This window comes from Leuresthes tenuis, unplaced genomic scaffold (assembly GCF_036924035.1).
Source record: "Leuresthes tenuis unplaced genomic scaffold, fLeuTen1.0.hap1 SCAF_14, whole genome shotgun sequence".
NCBI lineage: Eukaryota > Metazoa > Chordata > Actinopteri > Atheriniformes > Atherinopsidae > Leuresthes > Leuresthes tenuis.
Genome location: NW_027325368.1, coordinates 13,798,594 through 13,823,341, shown reverse-complemented (window position 1 = coordinate 13,823,341; position 24,748 = coordinate 13,798,594). Strand labels below are relative to the sequence as shown.

The 24,748-nt window shown below is 42.3% G+C and overlaps 1 protein-coding gene across 1 annotated transcript in view; it reads right to left on the bottom strand.

Moving 5' to 3' along the window:
• Positions 1-19,109, bottom strand: part of cdh2 (cadherin 2, type 1, N-cadherin (neuronal)) — a 55,619-nt gene extending 36,510 nt beyond the window's left edge. Inside the window, exons 1-2 of the mRNA XM_072363105.1 lie at positions 18,732-19,109; positions 16,861-16,969 (exon numbers count right to left, since the gene is read on the bottom strand). Of these exons, the coding sequence (XP_072219206.1) occupies positions 16,861-16,969; positions 18,732-18,791 (169 nt within the window). The 5' untranslated portion in view covers positions 18,792-19,109. The remainder of the gene's footprint in view (positions 1-16,860; positions 16,970-18,731) is intronic.
• Positions 19,110-24,748: the final 5,639 nt, after the last annotated feature.

The following is a 24,748-nucleotide window of genomic DNA, read 5'->3' as shown; positions in this document are numbered from 1 at the left end:
TTGCATATCAGTTTTTCACAGAGTAAGGAGAGATGTGGAGGAGAGGACAGGGAATAGTGAAAAAAAAGAAAGAAAGAAAGAAAGGAAAGCATTGTGAAACAGAGACAAAGAGGGGGTAAAAGCAGAACCCTGCCTGAAGCCGTTTTATTGTGTCCTCGTCCATGACAGAAACCGTGGGGCACTTTTCAGTTGTCACATTAAAAAAGACCCATCCGTTAGAAACAGAGCTCAGTGTGGTCCCAGCAGATTTGCAAGGGGGGGGGGGGGGAACACTCTCCTTTGTGCTGGCCACTACTCTTTAACTCAGGAAGTGTAAATAAGATTTACCTTTAACAGCATTCAGAGCGCACCATCTAAAAACATGCAAAGAGAAATCACAGCACTAATTGGACAGCCTGGTATTCTCAAGGCAACAAATCCAATTCTGCTCCTTTAAAGTTGCTTTCCAACTGGGAAGTGAGCCTCGACAAAAAGGCTGTCGAGATGGACTCCGAATGATTAAGTATGCAGGCGTCTGTCAAAATAACAGGATATATCTTTAGGCTACTCCAGCTGGGATGCTAGCAGGTATTGTATTGCATCGTGTGCCTGGAGTTATGTGCAGGAAGGGGATAACATGACAGCTGTTGCGACCCGGGATAGTGGGAAGACCTGGAAGCAAAAACATTTGCCTTTCTGCATCACTGGAATCCACATTAGGAGGTCATCAGCATTACTGAACCCTGCAGAGTTGCCGCAGTGGCAGCTGTGCAAGAGGGGTTTACTGCCCAAACACAAACAAGAGATAGGGTGTCTACAGAAGGATGGGTGCCTCTATCCATATATGGTATGACACTGACACACTTTGCCCAACTGTCTGTCTGGGGTGAATTACATTACCAGTATAGCACAGCTACACGGTCATATGTATTTAGAAAGAAAGATGATTAGAATGAGAAATGAAGAGATTCTAGCAGAACTGGTGTCACAAATCATATGGGCCTTCATCACCGGGATCATGATCATTTCATCCAAAGTGGAAATGTTTCATGTTGTCCTTGCATATGTCCCACTCAATCAAACCATGGTCCTTCTGCTCAAGTAGACCAGCGGGAGTTGAGCTTTTAAGATCAATGTAACATTTGGAACGCCCCAAACTGATGGGGAGTGACACTCAAGGCCAAGATTTAAAACACAGACAGACAGCTGGTGCCGTAGAGGTATGACAGCAGGAAACTCATATGGAATTCAATCCCCCTTTTTATATGGCAGTGGAATTGTGGGCAAATTGTGGGTCTTCTCTGGTAAGAACATTAAAGGTTGGGTTTTTTTTTTTATGACTCCCCGAGCATAGAACAGGTCGGTTTAATGAGGGGCGATGTCTAGCCCGTGCTCCTCCTCATTTAACTGCATGCTGCCTCAAAGCACACGTTGGACCTTCAGCCACATTAGGGACATCTGGCCCCTCAATCTACAAACATGACCCTTAATGGGCAATTACAAAGTCCAGAGCCCAGGAATATGCTTCGATTTATAGTTCCAATGTATCCAAACCCAGAATCCTCTGTCTATCAAAGCCACATTAGGTTATATGAGACAGGAGGCCCATCAGGCCTAATAAGCCTTATCCTTTCCAGAGAATGGCCATCAAATTCCCTCCTTCCATGCCAGCCTAGCCATAAGCTCCCAGTATAGTAAATTAAACAAATGAATAGCATCCTCAGTATTACAATTAAAGCATAGAATAACACGAAGCTATGAAGCTCAACTCCATCTACACTCCATGAAGAAAACTCAATTATAAATCATTTATAAGGCAGACATCCAGTGTGTGTATTTTGTTTCACCCTTTCAACGCCAGACACATATTAAGCCCAACCACATGACTGCACGGTCTACGCTTTCTTCAAGAGAAGGTGAGATGGAGGCAGTTTGCACAGAGACATTTTAGTTGCCCCTGACAACCCATGGCTTTAGCCTGGTTGAGCTCTCCTGATTTAAGTTCATTTCACTCTTCCTCCTCCTTTTTTTTTTTTTTTTTTGCAGTTGGGGGTCTTCTGCCTTTGTGAAGTCCCCTCCCCCTTTCGTTACAAACCCCACCACGTTATCCATGTCAAATCCATTGGCGACAGCCTGAGGGAGTCAATATGGAGCCAATAGATTCCCTGCTTTCTCTGTGCAAGTCGGGAGAGCTTGAAACTACAGGATATACGAATATCTAACTTTTCAACCGTTTTCAGGTTGTAGTGAAACTCAGTCGGTACAAAAAAAAGTTCTATTTTGCACTAATGCATTAATCTGTGCAGAGAGCAGAGAACTTTTACATCAAAAGGCGGACAACAGAAAAAATTCACGACTCTAAATTATTCTCAGCATTGTGTCAGCTCACGTGAGAAAGATACTAGAAACTGTATGAACTCGCTATGTTTTTTTTTTTTCCTGCAGTCTTTTTTTCCCCCCAGTAATTAACTCCTGCCAACAGCCTTTCACCCTCCTGTCTTGAGCTGCAGGTGTGAAGAGACCAATGTGTGACCTGATAAAAGACACACTGCTAGTGCACTGCCTAACAGTCATTTCCCCACACTGATAGGCAATTCTTTATTTAGCATAGCCTAAGGTGGTACGCTTCGCCACCATGCACACCAGCACACACTGGGACCAACACTTAAAAATAAACTATACCACCAGGCACAGCCCACTGGTCACACATTAACCACAGAAAACTAGCCATTCCCTGCCTGATAATGATGGTGTGTCTTAGAACTGAACACAGACAGAAAACTGAGCACGGCATCACAGGTGAAAGTATGAATCACCACGAGAACAGTGCTTTTTCTCCTACTCTTCCCCCTCTTCACCAAATGGCCAGATCTCTAGAAGTGACAGTGAATACTAACAATACGAGCTAGTGTCTCCTGGGCCTCGGAACTGCAGGCACAGCATAGAATTATAAATGAGCGACTTTGACAGAAAACACATAGGTTTATAGAAAAAGGAAGGTGAAGGATGAGCAGCAGAGAAGGCAATGAATTTAGAGGGTGAGGGAACTTTCATATGACAGGGGGTAGTTATTTGCTGGCAGAAGCAAGTCCTTTACCAACAAAGGGCCTTTCATATTTCCTGTGAACAGACACACAGACTCCCATTAATCCGAAGGGGAGGGCTCATCTCTGGCTTCTCCGCCACACATAAATTACTCTTCTTATATGCTTCCTACCATTACCACAAGTGTTTACAGCATAAAGAGTAAAGAAAGGGAGAAAAAAAAATAGGTATCGGCCAAACATCTTTAATGTGTTAAGACATTCTTAAAACAGTTATGTCAGCACTTAGTCATAACACATGTGCCAGCATTTGCTTTGCGCCAAACCACAGTCACTGTCTACCCCATTCTGTATGTCACTGTTTTGACTCCGTCTCTCTACGTCTCATTTCAGTCTATCCTCCTCATGCGGGAGGAGTGAAAACGCACTGCCCAGCTGTCGCAGTTTTGAGCGGATGAAAATCCTTTTTTTTTTTTATGAGCAGCACGCCAATCCCCACTTCTTGGATTGGAGTTCAACAGTGGTGCACGGCAGCAGCCTGCGTGCACACCTCTTGGTGGTCCGGCGGAAAGCATGATGGAAGCACAGCCTCACCTATGAGGCATGTTGAGAATAGATTTGCAAGAGATGGATCGGACAGAAAATGAGAGACGGAAAAAGTCAAAAGTCAAATAGAAACTATGTACGCATGTTCCCTTTGTCCGGACTGCCTTATTTCCAACGGATGCGAATCAATGGTGGTAAAATTGCATTTTCCAAACAGACAGGAGGCAGACCAATAAATAAAGGCCAGGGCTCACAGGACCGACGAGGGGGGGGGGGTCGTCACTGCATTGTGCGAGGCTGTGTTTTATAGAATGCAGTTCCAGTCGTTAATGCACACACCTACCGCAGCAGTTACACATCTAACAACTCCTTTTAATGCGTGCAAAACCCTGTTTATAAGGTGAGCAGGTAAATATAGCATCAACAGCAACAGCAGCCACGCTGCTTCTGTGACTGCTGCTGGGAGTCGTGCATGAATCGCCCTCATAATGCAGTGACTCTTGACCTTGGTCCATAGTTGACTATGAACATTAATTTAAACTGTTGTACTTCAGTGCAGGCATCAGATATCCAATGCAGTAGATAAACATCCTGAAATGTAGAAAATTAAACCCTGCTTGGTACATAATGTGCATGTCTGAAAGTGCATTTCATGTACCACTTTCTGCACATCAAATATACCGAGAGGCCACAGATCTCCTCTACACAGCAATATAAAGTGTAGCATGAGTCGTGAGTGTTTCCCATTTAAATTGTTTTTACATCCCTGAAAAACCTCAAGATTCACAACTGCAATATACTCTAATTCAGAAGACGTGCGTGAAGTCAAAATGAAATAAAGCTAATACACGGCATAACAACTCATGAATAAATATTCTCTTTCAATCAACGACCCAATCAGTCAACAGATGTGCAATAGTACAATACGTGTCAGTTTTGTCCACTACAGTCACTCTGCACCAAATGAGCCGGGCAAACAGAACAAAGACGTGTTTGTGTCTTTTGACCTCCGCTCTCCCAGACAACACATTCTTGGTGGGACAGAGGGGATACATTCAAACGGGTTCACCACAGTTGTTTTTCCGCTATTTATCCAATAAGATCTTGTTAAAAGACAAGCTGTGTGCGTGTGTGCCCGTGTGTTGTAGGGTAGGACAACATCTTTACAAAAAAAAACACCACAGCACACACTGAAGTAATGTCATATCTACCTGAGAGTTTATGAGGCTGGCAAATCATGCATCGCATTCATTGGGATTCCTTTAAGCTGAAGAAGTTCTTTGTTTGCTACTTATCGACTGATTTGTTGACCGCAGATGCTTTCAAAATGTCACAAAACTGCAATTGTCTTTAGAAAAGGGAGTTAATTAAGCTCCGAGGAAGAAAAACGTCCAATATTCCAGAAAAACTAACTGAAATGACTGAAGTGACCAGCCAGAGCCTTGTCGTTGCTATTTTTGATTGACAGCTTTATAAACCACTCACAGATAGTTTAAATGACGCACTACATGAGAGCAGAGTTTTCATGGATAAACAGGTTAATGAAACTGATGTCTTAATCCATTACTAACAGCAATTAACCATGTTTGTTTCAGCCTGCCTTGATCCCACAAACCAATGGTATGATTCCATCCGCACCATCGGTTTTTCCTCTTGTTTAAATTTAGGACCGTCACTGGAATTACTAAGTTCAAAGTCCAGCACTCGGTTCCACACCTCGAAATGACCACTCTGTCAGGGGCTCCAGTGGAAAGGCTCTTGATTAAACTTGTCAGGCGTTTGAACTTAATCGCCATCTATTTCACTCTAAGGTGCAGAGAACCAACAGCAGCCAATCACAAATCAAACTAAGGAGTAGGTGATCGCATAGAAGGTGTTTAATGCCAATGTCCAGTATATTTTCAGTCCATTTTTCCAACAGATACACCCTCAAAACCACCAGAATAATGTAAACCTTTTTTTTTTCTAAACATATTTACCTGCATTGTAAATGTATGTTTTTTCCATTAGCTGGCACTTACATTTCCACAGTTCCAGCATGAGGTGTAAGCTTTTCCCCCACAATATGGGGCTTTTCAGTTCCAAATAATGCACTCCCACTCATACTCAACCCTGTTACCACAGAACAAAATGTGTGTGTGTATATATATACATACATACATACATACGCACACACACACACACACACACACACACATACCTATGTGTATTTTTTTTCAGTTTTGTACAACTGCATTTTCTAAGTGGTCCATTTAAGCAAACAAATAAGTTCCTCTTGGTCTATAAATGAGCTGCACTGATGCACAGAACACTCGAGCACACACAATTCTCCTGCATTAGTCCTTTTTACATCATCCTCTGCCTATCTTGCTCCACATAAACACTAAAAAAGATTCTACAAGCTCCTCTAAATCATAACTACAGAGAGCAGTTGAAGTTCTGGGAGTAATTATCTTTCCTCTCTTGCTTTTTTTTTTTTAAAAATGGGACAATTACACAACCCACTTGCAATATAAGGGAAGTACACGTATTAAAAGGAAGAAATATACAATTTTAAAACTTTCCTTACATTGGGCCACATTGCTGAAGCTGAACAATAACAGCAATGGTTTTCATCTATTGCTCATTCCCACTGGGATTGTGGAACTATGTGCATCAGGCAGGAATAAGCTTCTCCAGAGTCAATAAAAATGGCTTTAGTTGCACCCCATAAGGGACTGAGTATGATTATGAACACAAGAAACAGAGCTGGAAAAATAACATCATAGTATGTTGATCCAATATAAATGCATGCCTCCCACTAGGATTTACAGACTGGGAGCTCTGAGGGAGGACGGGGCTGAAATAACATGTGCTCAATCTTCTCTATCCATGGCTCGGTTTCACCACAGTCCACACGACATTCTTCACGTGCTTCATTTATTCAACCGCATTTCCGCCCGTTCGGCTTTCCGCCATTGTGTTACAGCTACTGATATATGAAGAAAATCACAATGACCGAAGGACGTGTGACTGAAATAAAGCAAAAACGTGTTAATTAGTGATTCGGAGTGTTGGCTAGGTTTCGGCCTAAGTTCTGTTTTAGTTTTTAGACGTTAAGAGTAGTCAAAGAACTGCTCTAAACACTCAACCCTCAGCCTTTTTTCTGTTTGCATTTGCAGCTCTATTAAGAATGCTGCAGCGATGGAATAGATGGTCAGCAATTAGTCTACATGAGATTGTACTTCCTCTGTCATATTTTGACTCAACATGTGTTTTGCTTTATTTTTCCAAAGCTAATGAGAGCTGCTTAAGCGTCAATCATCAGCCTTTTGTTTACATTGTTATTTCTTTGGAGCGGCTGTCAGCGGTGCGGTTCTGTGTTCAGCACCAACCATTGTGCACTGGCATCACAGATGGTTCCTCCTTTCCGAAGGTTAGCGATTGAAATAATGGTCGAGATCATTATTCCATACTCATACAAACACCAGCTACGATCATTCAGTTCCTGCTGGACACACATAAGGCGCACTTCTTCCTGCAATAACAGGAACTATTTAAAAAGTCCATTATGACTTACACACCTGTCTTTACTTCCTGGTTGTATCGCATCAGTCACTGCCCCATCGTGTGACCCGATTCCATAAGAAAACAATGACCTCAGCGTTAACTAGGAGTTGTTCTCATTGAAAGAACGACTACTACGCTGATCTAGTTATGTATGCTTGCGTGTTTTAGAATTATTCTGCATGTTATCACGCTGCAATTGCACGATTATTAGCAAACACGTGGGAGAAGTACACTGTATACATACACTTGACATGTTTTTACATGGTCGAACGTTTCTTCAAATCTACTAAAACGCTCAACTTTCGACTCGCTTTCAACCTATGCAACGTGGAAGCTGTCCGAATTAAACCGCAGTTTCATTTGTGCTGCTCCAATGTCTGTTGCGCTCCAAGTGTTAATTCTCCGAGAGGTTTGCGCGATACACTGTTATCTCTCCCCGAAGCATTCAGGCGAGAGCGATTAAGTGTAACTCCAGCTGTACAGTGTGTGCTGTCAAGAAGATGGTCAAGCGCTGTTGAAAAGTAATTATTTAAATGAAAAAGAGAAAGAGAGAGCAAAGTTGCCCCCTGGGTTTGATTCAAAGTCCAGCTCCTTAAAAAGCACAATTCACTTTCCTCCCGGGTCTGGCTCGCTCTATCACTAGTGACAGGCGTGAAAGGTCAATAACCTTGGCTCATAGCCCTCATACGGTTAGCAATGCCATGAATTAAGGGCTGAGACCATTATTCCAAAGTCTTCAAGTCAGTCAAAGGCAGCTCATCATCTAAAAAGGTCACAGTTCTTAGATCGTTTAAGAGTGAAGAGCTGACACCGGACTCGAGACCGAGTGTGCTGTTATTTGGAATAATCCAAAGACAAAAGGCAGGTGCAGCTCGGCTTCTACAAACCTTGGTTATACAGGTGTGCGCAGTGTTGGAGAATAAAATACAAAGATCAACAGACAACACTTTGACATTTCAGTCAATAAAATGTTAAGTATTTATCAAGCATCATTTTTCATAGGGACATTGAATGCAGCAGCACGCTGGACCAATGCAGCTCTGGAGTTTTGCTTAAAAGAGCCTTCTAAAGGCTGACAGTTTTAAAAAATTTAAACCCATCCTCTGAAACCTTTCATTTCTTACAGCCTGAATAAACTCGAAAAAGGAAATTAAGGCCATTTGACAAGTTATATCTTCAGCTTCCAATGTAAATTATTGACTTGCCCTCATTTTTAATAAATGTTTTTCCCCTGAAAATAACAGCTCGCGCGTCTCGAAAATGATGGCTTGAAAGGTAAAAGCGTGGATTTGATAGATCAGGTTGGAATAGATCACCCGCAGTATAACTAACAGGGAGGTGGAACGGAAGGCCCAAACCCGAAATTAAGAACTACTTAATTAAGAGCCAGAAAGTCTTTGTATATAGTACTTTTCTCCAGCAAAGAATCTGAACCATGAAGACAGCGGGGACTTTGGAGCATTTCTGCGGCTTTGACGGCTTCGTCATACTGAACTAGAATTTGCTTAAAACATGCTTTTAACATCTTAAATTACATCCACATGGACAATTAACATAGACCTAATTTCAGTGTGAGTGTGTTAAAGTCAAATGTCCATTAACCAACTTAAATCCCATTTTTTTTTCCTCTCATCACCAGCATCACAAGGATTTCCTCTTTTTTGGCTCGTTCTTTTTTTAGATTTGCAACTTAGGGAGAAATCAGCAAGCATTAGCTATCATAGCTTTTTTTGCCGTGGATCTCCAGCTATTTAAAAAAAACAACAAATAAATTAAAAAAAAGCCAAATCTTTATCATGTAGGAATGAGATTTCAGGGTTATGGCTGTAAATCTATTGACTTTTATCCAAATCGATCACGCAGCCGGGGAAACCCAATATCTATACAAAGTTTCTGGTTCGATTCTCTGCTGGCTGGACCTTTTCCTACATTTCCTGTCTATTCAATTTGTCTCCGAGGTCATTAAAGGGAAGAAAAAAAAAGTTGGAGGACCAAAGGACAAGTGAAGAATTTAAAAACATCAAAAGGACACGGAGTAAACTGGTGGTGAGAACAACCTGAGACAAATATTTTAGCTGCACCGGCCTTCATCAAAGCGCATAGTTTGTGACGGAGTCCTTTCCCAAATCTGATAATACAGCCAGTCGATTAAACCTACAACCCTGATAACTGCACTGAAAGCAAGAGACAGAAACTGATTCAGAGGAGAAATTCTAATCAGCATCACATGTAGGCTGGTGTGGAATATGCAGGCTCTGCTTTGTAGTGAAGATGCTTTAGAAAACAAACTGTTTATAGCAGTTACACCCTTCAGTAAGAATATACCCCCCGCCACCGACTCCCACTTAACTCCTGTCCTGCTGCAGTGGCAAATCTACGGGATATCAAGCTGCGACATGCTGCATGGCCTTTAATGCCTCGGTAAACATCGATAGAGGAAGAGATAATATAAACTCAGACAGCGCTGACGACAAAGCAATACGTTGCTCACTGCTATACGGCGCGCACTCAAATGGAAATTACAAATGGCTACAGGTCAGTCACAATAACCGTGGCTATGGCAGATACCAGTTAACTAACAGTAGATCACTTGAGACAAATAATAAATCTGATGAGCGGACTGGATAGTGTAGTGGTATGATTGCCACCTTCCATGTGGGAGACCTGAGTTCAAATCCCTGGCATGAAAGGTACTGCCTCCAGTAGGGGTCCTTAGGCAAGACCCCCTAACCCTACATGCCTACCGGTAAGTCGCTTTGGATAAAAGCGTCTGCTAAATACATAAACATGAGCCAACAGTTTGGAGGGAAGACAAAAAGCAATACTACCAAAATTAAAGGGATGGACTTGTAAGTGAAAGCTGCACGGCAAATATAGAAAGACCTGGCAGACTAAAGGATAAGTTTTCCCAAAGATTTCCTTTAATGCTATCAAAAACACATACTCAAATTATCCAACATCCAGAAACCAGATGACAGACACACAACGCGCGATGGAAAGCATGAGGCACCGAATGTCAGAGCAGAAAACTAATTCAGCTTTTGGGAAAAAAAAAAAAAAACACTGAATACAACACTTCCATAACCCCCCCCCAAAAGGCACATAAATCACTGCACAGACTCAAGAGAGCTCCTCCATCTTTAAGCCATCTTAAAGTAAGGAAGTAGCAGAGGGATAGAGGGCTGGATAAAAAATAAAAAACAAAAAAAAAAAGGCAGATACATCAAGAATGTCACAAGTTTCGTCCGAGCATGTCATCAGAGGCCAGAGTCTCAAAAAGTGCTGGAGCATTGAAACTGAAGCCTTTGCCGGAACATAATAGTTGGCAAAGCCCGCAGGAGATAGACGTCTCTTCCCTGGCAGGATATTGGCCTTTGTGAACATAGTCGCAGTATCTGGGTCAATTAACATGTCCCTGCTTCAAATTTCCCCCACTGTTGTCCGAGGAGAAGTCTAATGCAAATTCATGCGGACTCCCGGATGCAGCGTGAGCTTTGAAAAAAAGGTTAAGCACAAGAATAGTGCCGTCTTCAGGTTTTTTTTCTACGCGTGCACAAACTGCTTCATTAGCATATTTGAGTATCAGCTTCCTTGTTCTGACGCTGCAGACAATGACACTGTGTGCTGTTCAGAGCTATGTGAGGCAGGTGCTGCTGCTGAATCTACACCTGGGCAGCGAGTCTGGTTTAAAAAAAAAAAGAAAGAAAGAAAGAAAGAAAATAAAAAAAAACTGAAGCTTAAATTTATTACTCTGCAAAACAAAAGACTTAACCAGAGAATGGAAGCAGTGGGGGAATGGGAGTGGCTCCTTTTCACATGCCTGACACGAGGACAGAGCTTTCTATACTCGCTGCTTAACATGATGGAGAAAAACAAGGTCGGGTCAAAGAAGGCAAAAATCGAACAGCGTTACAGTGCAATACGAAGCTGGAGAAATACAACAAAGTGAGCTTACTTTTGTAGAGACACAATCTGTGGGAGAGAAGCGAAGCGGTTTGCTCTAACAGCCAATAAAAGGCTGTCCTACAGAAGAAAAATGGCACCGAAATCAACAAATCAGTCCCTGGAAAAGTAAACAATTCACTCCAGAGTGCTGATGTATTGTCTTCCAGGTGCAAGTTGGCATTTTCTTTTTCCACACTGGTTCGAGCGTCATACTTGTGAGAAATACACTCGCCGCGTTGCATGGAGGCCTATGCAAAAAGTCAGGTCAATACAGCTATTTATACACGTCCTCATTATATAGTGGGGTCATCTTATGTGGTTCCTGGGAGCTCTTGACATTAAATAAAACGCATCCGAGCTGGTGTGCGAGACACGCCACAGTCACTAAGAACGACTTCCGATCCTTTTCGTGTCACGACCAACTGCAAACAGGCAGGGATTGATTTAGTGGAACAAATAAATCTGCTCCTCTTTGACGGACTTCAGCGCACACGTCAATTTCCCCAAATCTTAGCAACGGGGCATCGTAGATGGAGGAGCCCAGGTGGGGCCCCGAGAACCAAATGACCTATAAACCTGCTTAACCTACACATGACCATGTGAAGGAGCAACACGGCTAAATGTCTGCTTTTTCCAAACTGTATTCAAGCTGCGGGGATCCCCGTGGCCAACTGAATTTTAGTAGTTTCGCCCGACTACGTGAAAACTAAATCACAACCTACATTTCAACAGTCACAGTCAGATTATAGAGCATGGTCGGACTGGTGATTTTCAGTCATATCATAAGTGTTGACAAGAGGCAGCTGGTGGTGGAAGTCCAGGCCGCAAAAGAGCTCTCTGGGCTGAGCAAGCTAATTATATGCCAAGGACAAACGCTCTACGCCCACAAGAGCGACACCTTAACTACTACTCAATGTCAGTTGTGTACGTTTAGGTGCCACTGGCAGAGGGCAGGGCCCGCAGCTGATAAAGAGTGATATGAACAGAGGTGATGAAAAGCTGGGAAGCCAACGCCTGCCCTCTACAAAACACTTTGATCAACGTTTTAGGCATGCCAAGAGAACCTGTACGTCGCCAAATATGGAGCGATCATTTACAGACCATCAAACCTGGAGCCTAAAATAAGTCCCATACAAATCAAATGAGTCCTATCCGGCATCGGCAGCCAACGGGCCCAGAGAGCACACACAATTCAGCCACAAAGGGACGCTTGAAGTTGCATTTGCTGCCATTAATAATTTGTTTTAATGATAAGGCCCTAGGACTGCAGTGTAGCTGTGATGCTCTGATAATTCATTGCAGTTACCAGTACGAGTCATCTCCTTGTTATACTGTAGGCAACATGGAAAAGGTTACTTTCCAAATCTGTATACTGCCAAGATTCAATCTGTTGTCACAATATGTGGTGGTTATCTAGGCCATGGCGCTCCGAAGGAAGAAAAAAAGAAAAAGAAAAAAAAAAAAGGGGGGGAAAGCGATGATGAAATCAAATTTATGCAAGCTTGTAACAAAGATTAAAACAAATTCAGCCCCACCCTGCCAGTGGTGCCTTAGCTGAGAACTGGAGCACAGCTTTCATTACAACATATTGATCTCAGCAAACAAAGACCCTGAATTCATTGATCCACTTTCAGAAAAAAAAAAAAGAAGAGGGGGATGGTGGCAATGGACTACTCTTCCAAACAAACTTGTATTAAAACTGCTGCCTAAGCTTAAAGAAATAAAATGAAGTAGACTGAAGTATGAACTCCAGTAAAAAAAAATAAATAAGAATAAAAAAAAGATGACCATGGGGCTGCTTATCATGTCCCACGGTGTAAGAGGAAATATGTGAAACTTGCAGCAGCTGCAGGAGCTTCGCGGCGTCTCGTGTTGCTCTTAAATTTTTTCACGTCTAGCATGAAGATTCCAAAATACCCATAGATGTCATCTCGAAGAAGAATTTGCACCACAAGAAAGTGAGTTTGCGAATTAAATTATACTGCGTTGGCAAAGTATCGATATGTACCTCATACGCCTCAATCAGACATCTGGCCCTCTTTTAATACTTCAGAAAATATCAGTTCCTTTAATCCTAAATTTATACCCAGCGTTAATGCTGTTGGATGGCCAGGGAGGCTTTAGATTTTTTTATTTTCTTTCTCTTTCTTCCCTAAAACTGATGAATGACCGCCTCTGCAGGTCAGGAGAACAAGATGGCTTCCCTGGTGATGTGTCAGGACCTCTGTGGCTGGCTATACCACCCCAGGATCCAACCCCACCACCCCCCCCCACAGCTCCATTCCCAATCTGAGACTGGGGAAAGGAGGCTGAGCAAGTTGCCGAGCACTTGCCCCAGTTTACAAGAGAGGGGCGAACGGGGTCACGTCTCTTCAAACACCGGGGCCCCCTTTAAATACACACGTGAGCGTTCCCAGCTGCACTCGAGACCATCAGAATCTCAACAGAGCGTAGCGAGCCAGGAAAACATTCAATTGGGCTCAGTCGTAGCGACGTTTAGCATTTCACAAGTTATGTTACTCTTGTCAAAAAGGGTGAAATTTGGTGCGTTTAAAAGGTTTGCCTAAAACAAACACAGCAAGGAGACGCAATTACTCTTAATGATAGATTAACTGCAAAGTCCGAGATACATTTGGCCTGAGGGGCGCTTTCCTGTTAATGTTCACACTGCTGACGTTGACACTAATTTTTTCCAATCATACTATTAAACTGGTCAACTGTAAACCCCCCACCCCCCCCATCCCCAACTCCTTTGCAGATGCAGCTCACTGTACCCTCTTGTCACTGTCACATTTAAAGTGGTTGAACCCACGCTTGAGCTGAACAAAAGCATACTTTTCTTTCATCGCAAGAGCTTGCATAATTGTGAGGAAAATAAGTAAAAGTCAGGGCTGAGGGGTGGAGGAAGGAAGAAATGAAAGCAGAATAGAAGGCTGGGCGTAGAGATGTGAATTAAGCTCAATTAAGCTTTTGGGCTTTTCATTAACCCAGTTTTTAGGGAGGGAAACCTCTGCTGAATAATGCTCCGACTGAGTCACTTTGCTTCCCAGCTTTAAAGGCTTCATCAAGAAGAAAGAAAAAAACAGCACAATGTGTGTCAGCTCTCCAAAGCCACCAGGATTCCATTAGACACCCAAGAGCATACCACCCGCAGCCACAGTCTACCTGAAATTAAACGAGAGCAAGTAAAGCGAGTCCTTTTTTTTTTTTTAACAAACTACTGAGCGAGATAAGACACACCGTAGAGGTGTTCCAAAGACATCAGCTTCTTTTATCTCCATCATGATCTGAAAATAAATAATTGTGTTTTTGGACACCCCCCCCCCCCCTACTATGTCAGGACAGAGCAAATATTCAAGCCTTTAGAAGCAAGGTCTAAAGTCTGACGAGGTTTTGCATCTACAAACAATGAGCTCAACCTCCCTTTAACGGATCGTTAGAGACGGGTTTTCATGTAGGAGCATTTGTCCTTCATGGCGTTTCTCTGTGCCGGTTTCCTGGAATACTCTGAAAAGCTATCGGCTGTCCAAAACGCATCGCTTGGACAGCTAACAGTTAAAGACTAGCAAACACAATGAACTGTTAACTGACTGGCCACAATTACCATTACCAAATCCACAGGATGCCTTCACTTTAGTGCATACAATGTCTGTCGTTTGCATGGTAACTGCCACCATTTCCAGGTTTTATAGGCCCTCGGGATGTGTATTCTCGTAATCAGTGACAAAGACAACAATGCAATTAGATGGCACAAAGACGTCTCACAGTTCACCCGCGCTGTGTCTCAGATATATTTGGAGTCAAAGGCAATATCATATGAACAGAGATCTCATATTACGGACACCTTACACAATCTTCTGATAGCATTACACGGAAACTCAAGCAGATCCTATTTCAGACAGGCCAACAAGCACCGGATGACGACTCATCAATAACATAAGGAAGACTTCTTTATGTATTGAAATTAGCAGTTTGTTGTAGCATTTCAAAAGCCTACATATTCTGCTGTAATATGTCAGCTATAAGCTCTTTAAGGTTCTTATTGACCTTCTCATTTGCTGTTTGAGGCTTCTGAAGGCAGCAAAGACAAAGCTAGTGAAAAGAAAGAAAACAAAGTATCAATCTGCTGAATGTGCCTAAAGAACCAATGGCCTGACAACAGCCTCCAGCTACTGGTCAAAAACAATATCCCACACCAGCATGGTGAAAGCATAGCTGGAAAACTGAGAATGCTTGTCACACTGTGGGGGCTTTGTCTTTCAAAACATGCCACAGGAGATTCTCGTTAGAGAATGCAGTTTCATTAACATCATCCCACGCTGCTGAGCCCTGCTGCATTACAATGACACAAGAGTGCCCCTCTCTGTCAAGGAAATCTCCTCATTGCAACAACTCGCTGGGGGAGGGGAAGGCAGTGAAAAGAGGAGGGGTGGGTGGCGTGGGTGGGGGGCAAACAAAAGAGATCCTGATTACCCCCAGTCACGGCTCATCCACAAGCCAACACAGGGAAATCCATCACCTGCAGGATCAAACGGAAACTTGTGCACAAGGTAAAGCCCAGTGAAAGCAGGAGCCACTCATCTAACCACTCTCTTCCCTCTCTCCTTTCTTCTCTCGTCTTTGCCACCTCCCCCTCCACCTCTCTGACTCACACCAGCGTCAGCGTGCAAGTTTTAGGCACACACTGTGAAATCCAACACAAGTGAGAACACTTTCTGGTCCGAATGACCTCAAGGCTCTAACCTCTCTAATGGCACGCTGGTGATATATACCAGTTTTTATTACCGTCTGTAGACCTGCGTACCATTTCACGGTAGCTGCGTCCTCATTTTGCCAGCATTAAACTCCAAAGCAGCAGTATTGGTCATGCCTACTGAGTAGAGCGAACAGAAATATTGGTTTGCTTGTTGTTTTGTATTGTTGTTCTTGTCGTTTTGCTTTTTTTTTCTGTCCTGCACTTTCATGCTGGCACAAGCTTGTATGGCAAAAAAAAAGAAAAAAAGAAAAAAAGCCTACATCCTACAGCTGACTTTCCAACACGTGGGTCACCACTGCAAGAAACATTTAGAAAGAAATCTAAATTTGTATTAACACAACCACAGAGCATGTTTAGCTGTGTATCACTGCTACTGGGGACATGACCCAGTAGGACCCTTAAGGCATAAAAGTGTTTCATATTTCAGTAATGCTTCATGAACGTTATTCAAATCTGCCATTGCCACAATGGCATGTGCCAATGGCACCGGCGCAAATCGCGAAATGTTTAATATATAGAGGATTGGCTCAATTAAAGTTTGCATAAGTATTCACATCTGTGTCTAATTGATTTTCATTAATTGCAACAAGAAGCAGGACCACTGTGCAATCAAGAAAGTTTGGTTCTTTCCCCCCCTTTTAAATCACAAAGCAGCGGTCGTACTCGTGCGAAAATGCTAAATAAAGTACGAAAACAGAGCAGCCGCGATTTACGGTATCGCACTTAACTATCCATGTTTCAGGCTGCTGTGAAAAAAAAAAAAACAGAATGTAAGCAAAATGGACAGGAGCCACAGCGCTGAACCCCCATCTGAGCTGGTTTACAAGGCAAACTACATGACTTGCAATACCACACAACTGCACCGAAGCTAATTGTTTAAATATGTCAGGCTTGTTCTGATCCTCCCCCTGAAATGTAACGCATAGAAGCAGGCACACACACACAGCTGACGTGTATGCCGACACACACGCACACCCAATCAAACACAGACGTTAACGGGCATCCAGCATGAAACTGGACTGGGAATATTCCACCACTCACCGCTGAAAAGAGGCTGTCCTTTCTCCGCGTTATCAGGCACCAAGACAGTGTATAGATCTTCAGAGAAGCCTGGCCTGCATGGTGGGGCACCCCTGCCCTCTGCTGCAATCTGTGATGGGGGAGAGTGGGGGGGGGGTGCAACAATGAGTCATAAATCAACCTTCAAAAATGTAGTCTGTTGCCTTCGAAACCTCTTAGTCATGTTCTGAAGGCCCCACAGTTGTACAAAAGCATCTGTTGTTTTTATAGCAGGGGCTGCAATTAGGATAATGAGGCCAAAAGGGTTAAGCATTAGCCAAAAAGCATGGCTAGGCAAGAACAGGCTCCATTTGTCCCAGAGTAGGGGCCCAGGCACAGGGATGCAAGTCCACACTCTCTGCCAGCCCCTCTGATCACCACTCTATTCTGGACAAACACATTTCACTTTGAAGTCAAGGAACAAGGGGAATAAAAAGTAAATGCTAACAGCCTAAGGTGCTGGGAATCAACACTCGTGTGCGAACATCTGAATAAACACAGAAAAACCAACTACTTGATCAATGAAACTGCAAGATAATGACTTGTCAATATGCTCCTTTTTGCAATTTTCTGTTTGGTTTTGAAAAGAAAAACTGCGCTGAGGATGTCGGCCGCAAATATTTAGAGCTTTGGTTGATGCACTGAAAAATTTATGCTGATTTAGCATAAAAGAAGGAACACACCTACAAAGCAAACTAGATAAAATGATATATTATATCTCACAAACAGGGCACATCTCTAAAGAACACGCTGGGATGTCCAAATGTACTCCATCACACAGCCTAAGCCCTGATTCAGCTGTAAGGAGCACAAGCCTGGCCTTATTTCTTTGCACGCACTCTCAAAAGAATGTAAAATGAGAAGAGTCTTTCTGAAAAAGAGCATTGTGAATATCTGTGCCACTTGCCCTTCTCAATCAGAAGAATTTAAATGGAAAATGCTAGCTAAGGAGGGGAGGAGCAGAACTGGACTCCCAACAACAGCGGCAGGATGTACATTTTTGGATAGAAATGTTTCCGAAATGCTGATCCTCTGCTTCAAAAACTGGTAATAATTAACTATGCAATTGCTGATTTCTGTACAAGCTTGATAAAAATAAAAATAAAAGCTATGCGGTCAAGAAAAGAAAAGGTCTTTTTCCACAAAACACTCCATTATGTTATGAGGCTCCATCCTAAGGCTTGATTACAATGTTCGTGAAGCTGGCTTATACATAAATGCATAAATGTGTATAGTAAAAGGTAATATTAAAACCTCAACAGTAACAACGATAAATGATCTACTTTGTAGAAATGTCTACTTTGCGTTATTGCCTCTAACGACAAGGCAATTGACTTTCAGCATTGCCGAGATCGAAAAGTGACCAGAGGACAGGGACATACTGCAGCAATCTGCATAAATGTTAAGCCTAAACTAAATACAACCAAGAGATTTCCAGGTTAACCCGGGGCCCGTGTCGCTCAACTTCCAGGCAACGCAATTCAGTGATACAAACTCTTAAATTAGGTTGCATATTTGCTCATTTGGATGATCTCAACTGAAGATAATTCACTGAAATGCAAATGAGCGCAGTGCTTCGAGCGCCTCGTGAGCATTCAATAAAGACAGCCGTTAGCTAGTACTTGTCGCTCAAGCAAAAGCCCAGCTACTTTGTAGTCTTTTTTTTTTTTGAGGGGGTACTCGACCCGTTTTGGAGGGTTTTTTTTGTTTTGTTTTTTTTAACTGCATGTTGTACAAAGTGCCCAGAAAACGGCTACCAACTTGTCCGTATGTGTAACTCAACGACCGGCATCGCCACAGAACAAGCACCGAAACTATCCGGTGGAACTCCTCTTGAAATTAGGCTACATTACCTGCAGTCCTGCCAAGACCAGCAGCAGAAGCACACCGCTGCCCTCGTGTAACGAGTACATTGGTACGCCCGGCACTGTTTAATTCCTCGCTTTGGAATCCGTACAAAGAAAGGAAAGAAAAAAAAATAGGAAAAACAAAATAATCGGCGAAAAAAAAAAAGGATATCCCACTTGCTCAAGAGTGGCCTCGAAAAAGCTCCTAGTATGACAAAGGCAGGAGCGGCAGCAGGGACGGTGGCGGCAGCATGTAGCAGCCTCCTCCTCTATCTGTCTACCCAGTCCCTACCGAGGGGAAAGCACTGCCTGGTACTGAGGCTGCTGCTCCCTCCCATCCAGTCCAACACAAAAACAAACCGAGCCCTGGCCACTAGTCTATAAGACGCCCATCTCACTGTCTCTCCCTACTGGTGACATAGCCAATTTCATTGTCGGGACAGAGTGGAGAGCCCTCTCAACAGTGTATTTCAGATATTGTTGTCTATTATCTTCGATCTGGAAAGTGTTTTGGGATTTAGCTGTGGTAGCATTCCTGCAAAACATGTGACTGCAATTCATTGCCTTGTCAGTTTAAAAAAAAGAAAGAGAGATAGGTTTGAGATATGTTTATAGTTCCCTGATTATATCATTAAAAACCAATTACGATAGCTATCTTTCCTGTAAAAAAAAATCAAATAAAAGGTCTATAGCTCTCTCTTGAATTGTATCTCTTGTATTTTCATAATACAAGACTAAACAACAGTTTCCATATCTTAAGGTCAGTTTGAAGTCACCACGCATACATATTTGCATTTTGCCCAGTTTCAGAAATGCAGGTAAACATTTGAACGCATCTCTCCCAAGACTCACATTTGTCTTTATAAATCTTATCTTACGTAATTTACTTGCCATTTCATATTTATATATTGCCAATTTTATTTCATCAAACAGTTTGAAGTTGACTTTGTTATTTCGCAATCTTGATACACGACACCCTATATTGTTTTGTGTTTTTTTCATTTAAATTCTATCCATCGGCTCTGGGCTCCTCTGAGAAAAATGTGCTTTGAATGTCACAAGCATCAGTAAGTCGGGATTCAGTCAGTTGTCTCTCAGCCTGCATAAAGAGCAGCCTGGGCTATTGATCATTAAGTATGAGATTCTGATCACAACCACACTTACATGATTGCTGTTTACAGCCCATTTGATTTCAAGGACTATTAATTATCAATGATTTTGAACTGAAACCATTTGCGTTAGCCCTCCTTTCTCAGTGTCTCAGCACATGTTCAGTGTTCCTAATAGCTGCCTAATAAGCTCTCTGTTTCAGAAATGACTCTATCGCTTTGGAATTTGGAATTCTGCATTCTATTCATTCCTCTTCACTTAAGCTCAGAATTTGTAAGTAAAACTTGTTTCATGTTCCACTAAAAGATTCAATGAATAATTCTCTATTATCATCTTCTCATGTGATACAGCCAGATGAAGGTTAAATCACCTGGGCTGTGCTGCTGAAACCTAATTAGCTATCATAAGATGGCTCTATGGAATATATTGCATCTGTGTCACAGACAGAATTTCAGTTCAGTAGATGTGACACATACCTATTCCATCTCCATATAATAAACAAAGGATGACTTTTGCTTAACCTCCTCCTGGGCAATCTATTGTTTTCTCAGTTATTGGCATTTTGAGGTGAAGGCGTCTGTTTGATAAGAGCGATGGTCCTCCCCTTTTCCCTCAAATCAAACCCTCTGTTCCTGAAAGTGAGCCGTAATCCTAAACAAACAGTAGGCATTATCACATTCAACTTACAGTCAAAACACACAAACACACAAATAGGAAATGGCAAGCCTGAATGGTTTTTGAGAGCGTTCCAATTTTGTAAAAAGTAACTTGTCACTTTGCTCTCATGCCATTCATCAGCATGCCATGTTTTAAGATAACTCGACTCAAATGGAAATTAATGCAAAAGAAGAAAGAAAGAAAGGGTAACAAACTTAAGATAACATACCCAATAAAATGTGACTGCTAGATTTTCCCACAGCTATTATGAAACATGATGTTTTTCACCAAACCTTCACTGTATACTTACTTGTTTGCTGAGGCAGATTTGGGCAAGAGATCAAACTGACTAACCTGTTGATAATTGATATTGCATTTTGTAGAAATTGTTAAATTTATATAATCTAATCTAATTGAGAGTGGGATCAAAATGCCCCATCTCTTTGATTAATGCAGAGGCGGTTATCTTTCATCAGTACTTGTCTAGGCAGGGAGGGGAGGAGGCGTTAGTAGGAATCCAATTTGGACTTGGTGCACTCAATCAAACAATATCATGTTGCATGATTCATAACACCAATCTGAGACCCCCGGAGAACTCTGTGTGCATGTACCTTACTTTGGAATGGTTTAAAATGTCCAATCAGAGGAAAAATGTACCATCAAGGTAGCGGTGCTGTCTAGCTATAATACATTCTCAGGTCTGAGCTGTCTCTGTACAGACAGATAGAGTTGTTTTGCGGGCACGTGTGAGGCCGCCGTGTGATGCATGTTGGCCGCGATGCTGACAGCGCAGTTGACTCTCGTAAGCACAGGTGTCCGAGAGCTGGTGGCGAGAAACCCTCTGTTCCACACCTTTTACTCTGCACAATTGGATGTAGCATGGAGCATTGCAGCATGGTGGCCTTGATGGCACTGGAAGAAAAATGGACGAGGTCAGCAGCACTTTCACATCTGCTGACTTTGTGTTGATACAGGAATATGACACACTCCCACATACTGTGAAGTAGTGCTTAGTCATTTCTTTTTCAAAGCCATAATATTCAGTGAATTTCTTGCATACAGCCTTTTTCTTTTGACTTTATTGAGACCCAGAAGCAGCATATTGAAATGACACTGTGCATCAGCATTTTGCCTGAAAGTATCCTCCTTTCATATAAATACACATATTTTGACCCCTTTTTCGACAGCTGGCTAATTACCCTGTCATGGGCAATCCCATGCAAGTCAAAGGTCGATTTGGAACAAATTAGTGAGTGGAAAAGAGCAACCTACTCTTCAAAGCCATTATCAATTTCAATCAAGCGTCATTGTTATGCATTCAATAAAGGATCTCTAAGGACCACTGTGTTGCTCTGATTATTCTCCTCTGAAGCCAAATGGCCCCATTCAGTCTTTTATACTACTGGAACAATCAGGCCAAATAGAGATGTGATGTGCGTGAGGAAACAGTTACACCTGTGTTTAACAGCCTTTTTGCTACGTATGTATCCATAATGTAACTGTATGTCTCTTGTCTGACTTCACGGTGCTGCTTTTACCTTTCACCAAAATTTTACAGCAAGGTCATTGCATGTCATCCTCCACCTACAGTACATAGTGCGTGCCATGATTACTGCAAACTTCTGATTATCTAAATTGTACTGTATGGAAAGACAAACAGCATCAGAGACACGCAGGAACACCTCTCCGAGCATTTTCTCTGTGATTTCTTACAAAAAGACATGTCAGTAAAACAGCTTGGTGTCACCCCCTTCTCGACAAATGACGGCAAAATGCTGCTTTGCAAGCAGCTCTGGTGATGTCTACTGAGTCACGGGGCTTTAACATGTGTGTGTCTGCTCCAATTTGAGGATTGTAGGTTTCGCTGGGGGCCACATCTGCCTGCTGTGTGCTGGTGTGGCTCACATATCTAATAGTGATTGATTGCCTGATTAAAGGAAATTGTGTTGAACTCCTGAGCAACCCAAGGAGAGAAGAAAACATATTTAATTAGCGTTGCAATAAAAGTGTGGCTATTGATTTGCGATGGCACATGGGTGCAAAAAAGAAAAGAAGCTGCCTTCGTTATTCATTATTCACTTGTTAGCTCATATTTCTTCTTAGCAAGTCATCTCCAAAACTGTGATTTAGTTCCTTTATGATTTCTCATTAAATCAACTATCATTTCGATCACTAAGCAGAAGACTAAAGTAATGTAGCAATGAAATTATGATATTTTCCATATGAAACACAGGCTGATTGGAATAGCCTTAATGTCATGAGCTATTGAGATATTTCAGCAGGGAACATAGTGATGGACTGACTGACGAATAGGCTAGCACAGCCCATGATGCCAAGCCACTTAGCGTGCACTTCCAGGAGCCTTTCTTTCGTCGGGATTACCCCAAAAGAGGAGTTAAACAGGGTAATGTGCTGGGGCCTACAATATTCCTTGCATCGATTAAAAGGTGCTTTCCAAGGATGGAAATTACTGTTTGAATTAAGTGGATGAAATGATTCATTGATGCTCTTTTTACCTCGTAGTCTCCACTAGATCCTGAATAGTCTGCACATTTGAGTGATGAAGCACAAAATGGAAAGTTTTAGAATAAACAAGCTCTGTTGATTCTCTCCATCGTAGTTGGACAACATGTTAACATCAGGATGGATGCTGCTCTTCACCTACTGTTGTCTTAGGAAACTTAGTGTCCGACATCAAGTGCAGGTCTCTATCCACGCAAAGTGCATCCAGCAACTGGACGGTGCAGTCCTTATCTGGCACAGTTTCTTGAGAGCAGACCTGGCAAAAAAAAAATTGGAAAGCACAAAGATACAGGCTTGTAAAATCATACGCTGCCAGAGATAATCAGGGTGCCCAGAGGCTCTCTGCGCTCTTGGATTTAACACTGTAGCAGTGAGATGTGCGGAGGTGCATCACAACTCTACCAATAAGCTGCTTAGGTCCAAATTCGATGACTGGTCAAACCCCTTCAGGTGGGAATTCATAGGTCATCAGACAAGAAACTCAAACAAAGTGACGATGCCTAGATTGAGCCAAGAGATGCGAATGATCACACATCCTTTGTATGTGACGATAGATTTGTGATTTGAGATGTTGGAATTTTGTTTCACGTTTTCATTTTGGTCTAAAAGTCTCGCTCTTTTTCTTAAATTGTGATCAACTTCGCATTGATATTTCAATGGTGCAATAAAAACTCATTCATGTGTGATGGCAACAGGCCTTATGAGCCTGCAATAAAGAAAGGTCACTGAAAGGTCACTACAGAAATAAACTAGGAAAAAAAAAAAGCTCGTCTCTACGACTCAAAAAACATATCTCCATACTTTTATTACTTTTCTCAACAGTGAATGAGAAAACACAACAAGGAGTTGATGTTGCTTTGTGAACATTCATAGCAAAATTGAAAAGTTTGTTTTATTATATCGTGTTATTCACCCGTGTATGACAGATCAGTTTCTCAACAGCATCCACCCAGTTTTTTACCTGCAGGTAAAAATCTACTGTTTAGCGATTCAGAATAGCTTTTTATTATCATTAGGGACATATTTTGTGTCAGTACATACCCATATTCTCCATAACATGAGGCAAGCACAGACATATCACAATGTGCATAGCAAAACACCACCTTAATGACAATCTCTAGCTGGGAGATCATTATTCCAAAGTGATACGTCACAGTGATTTTTGCAGTTGCGGTTTCCTCTTGCTGTTTTCCTGCTGAGAGAATATTTGACAGCAAAGATCACACCACAGCTTTCAGTGTGAAACATTCCTAGAATAATATTCACAAACCTAATACATGCCTCATGCGCTCTTCAAGGTTCGAGGACTCCTTCCTTAGTGTTTCAACTTATCATTACTAAGCTGTACGAAGACAAGGTCTGCGGTCGTGATAGGCCAGCTTGTCTGATTTACTGTGAGAGTGGACAGACCAACAGCGTGTCTGAGCACAGGAGCTCAGATGGATCTATATGAAGGCTACTCCTGCTGCTGATCCACCCTCACATTGGGCTTTTCTTATCTACAGCTTAATTTGGGAGGCAGTCGGGGAATGCGACACTGGGTTCTTTTGTAATCACAAGGGAAGTAAGATTCAGAGGTAACCTCGTTTTTTTTTTTTTTGTTTGTTTGCCTTATTTCAACTGAGAGATCTAAGCTGACATTCATTCATTCAAGTTCATGCAAATAGCAGAGATGCTCGATTGCAAAGAATGTGTAAATAATTGCTGTGGGCTTGGGAAGGAGGCAAAGGGGG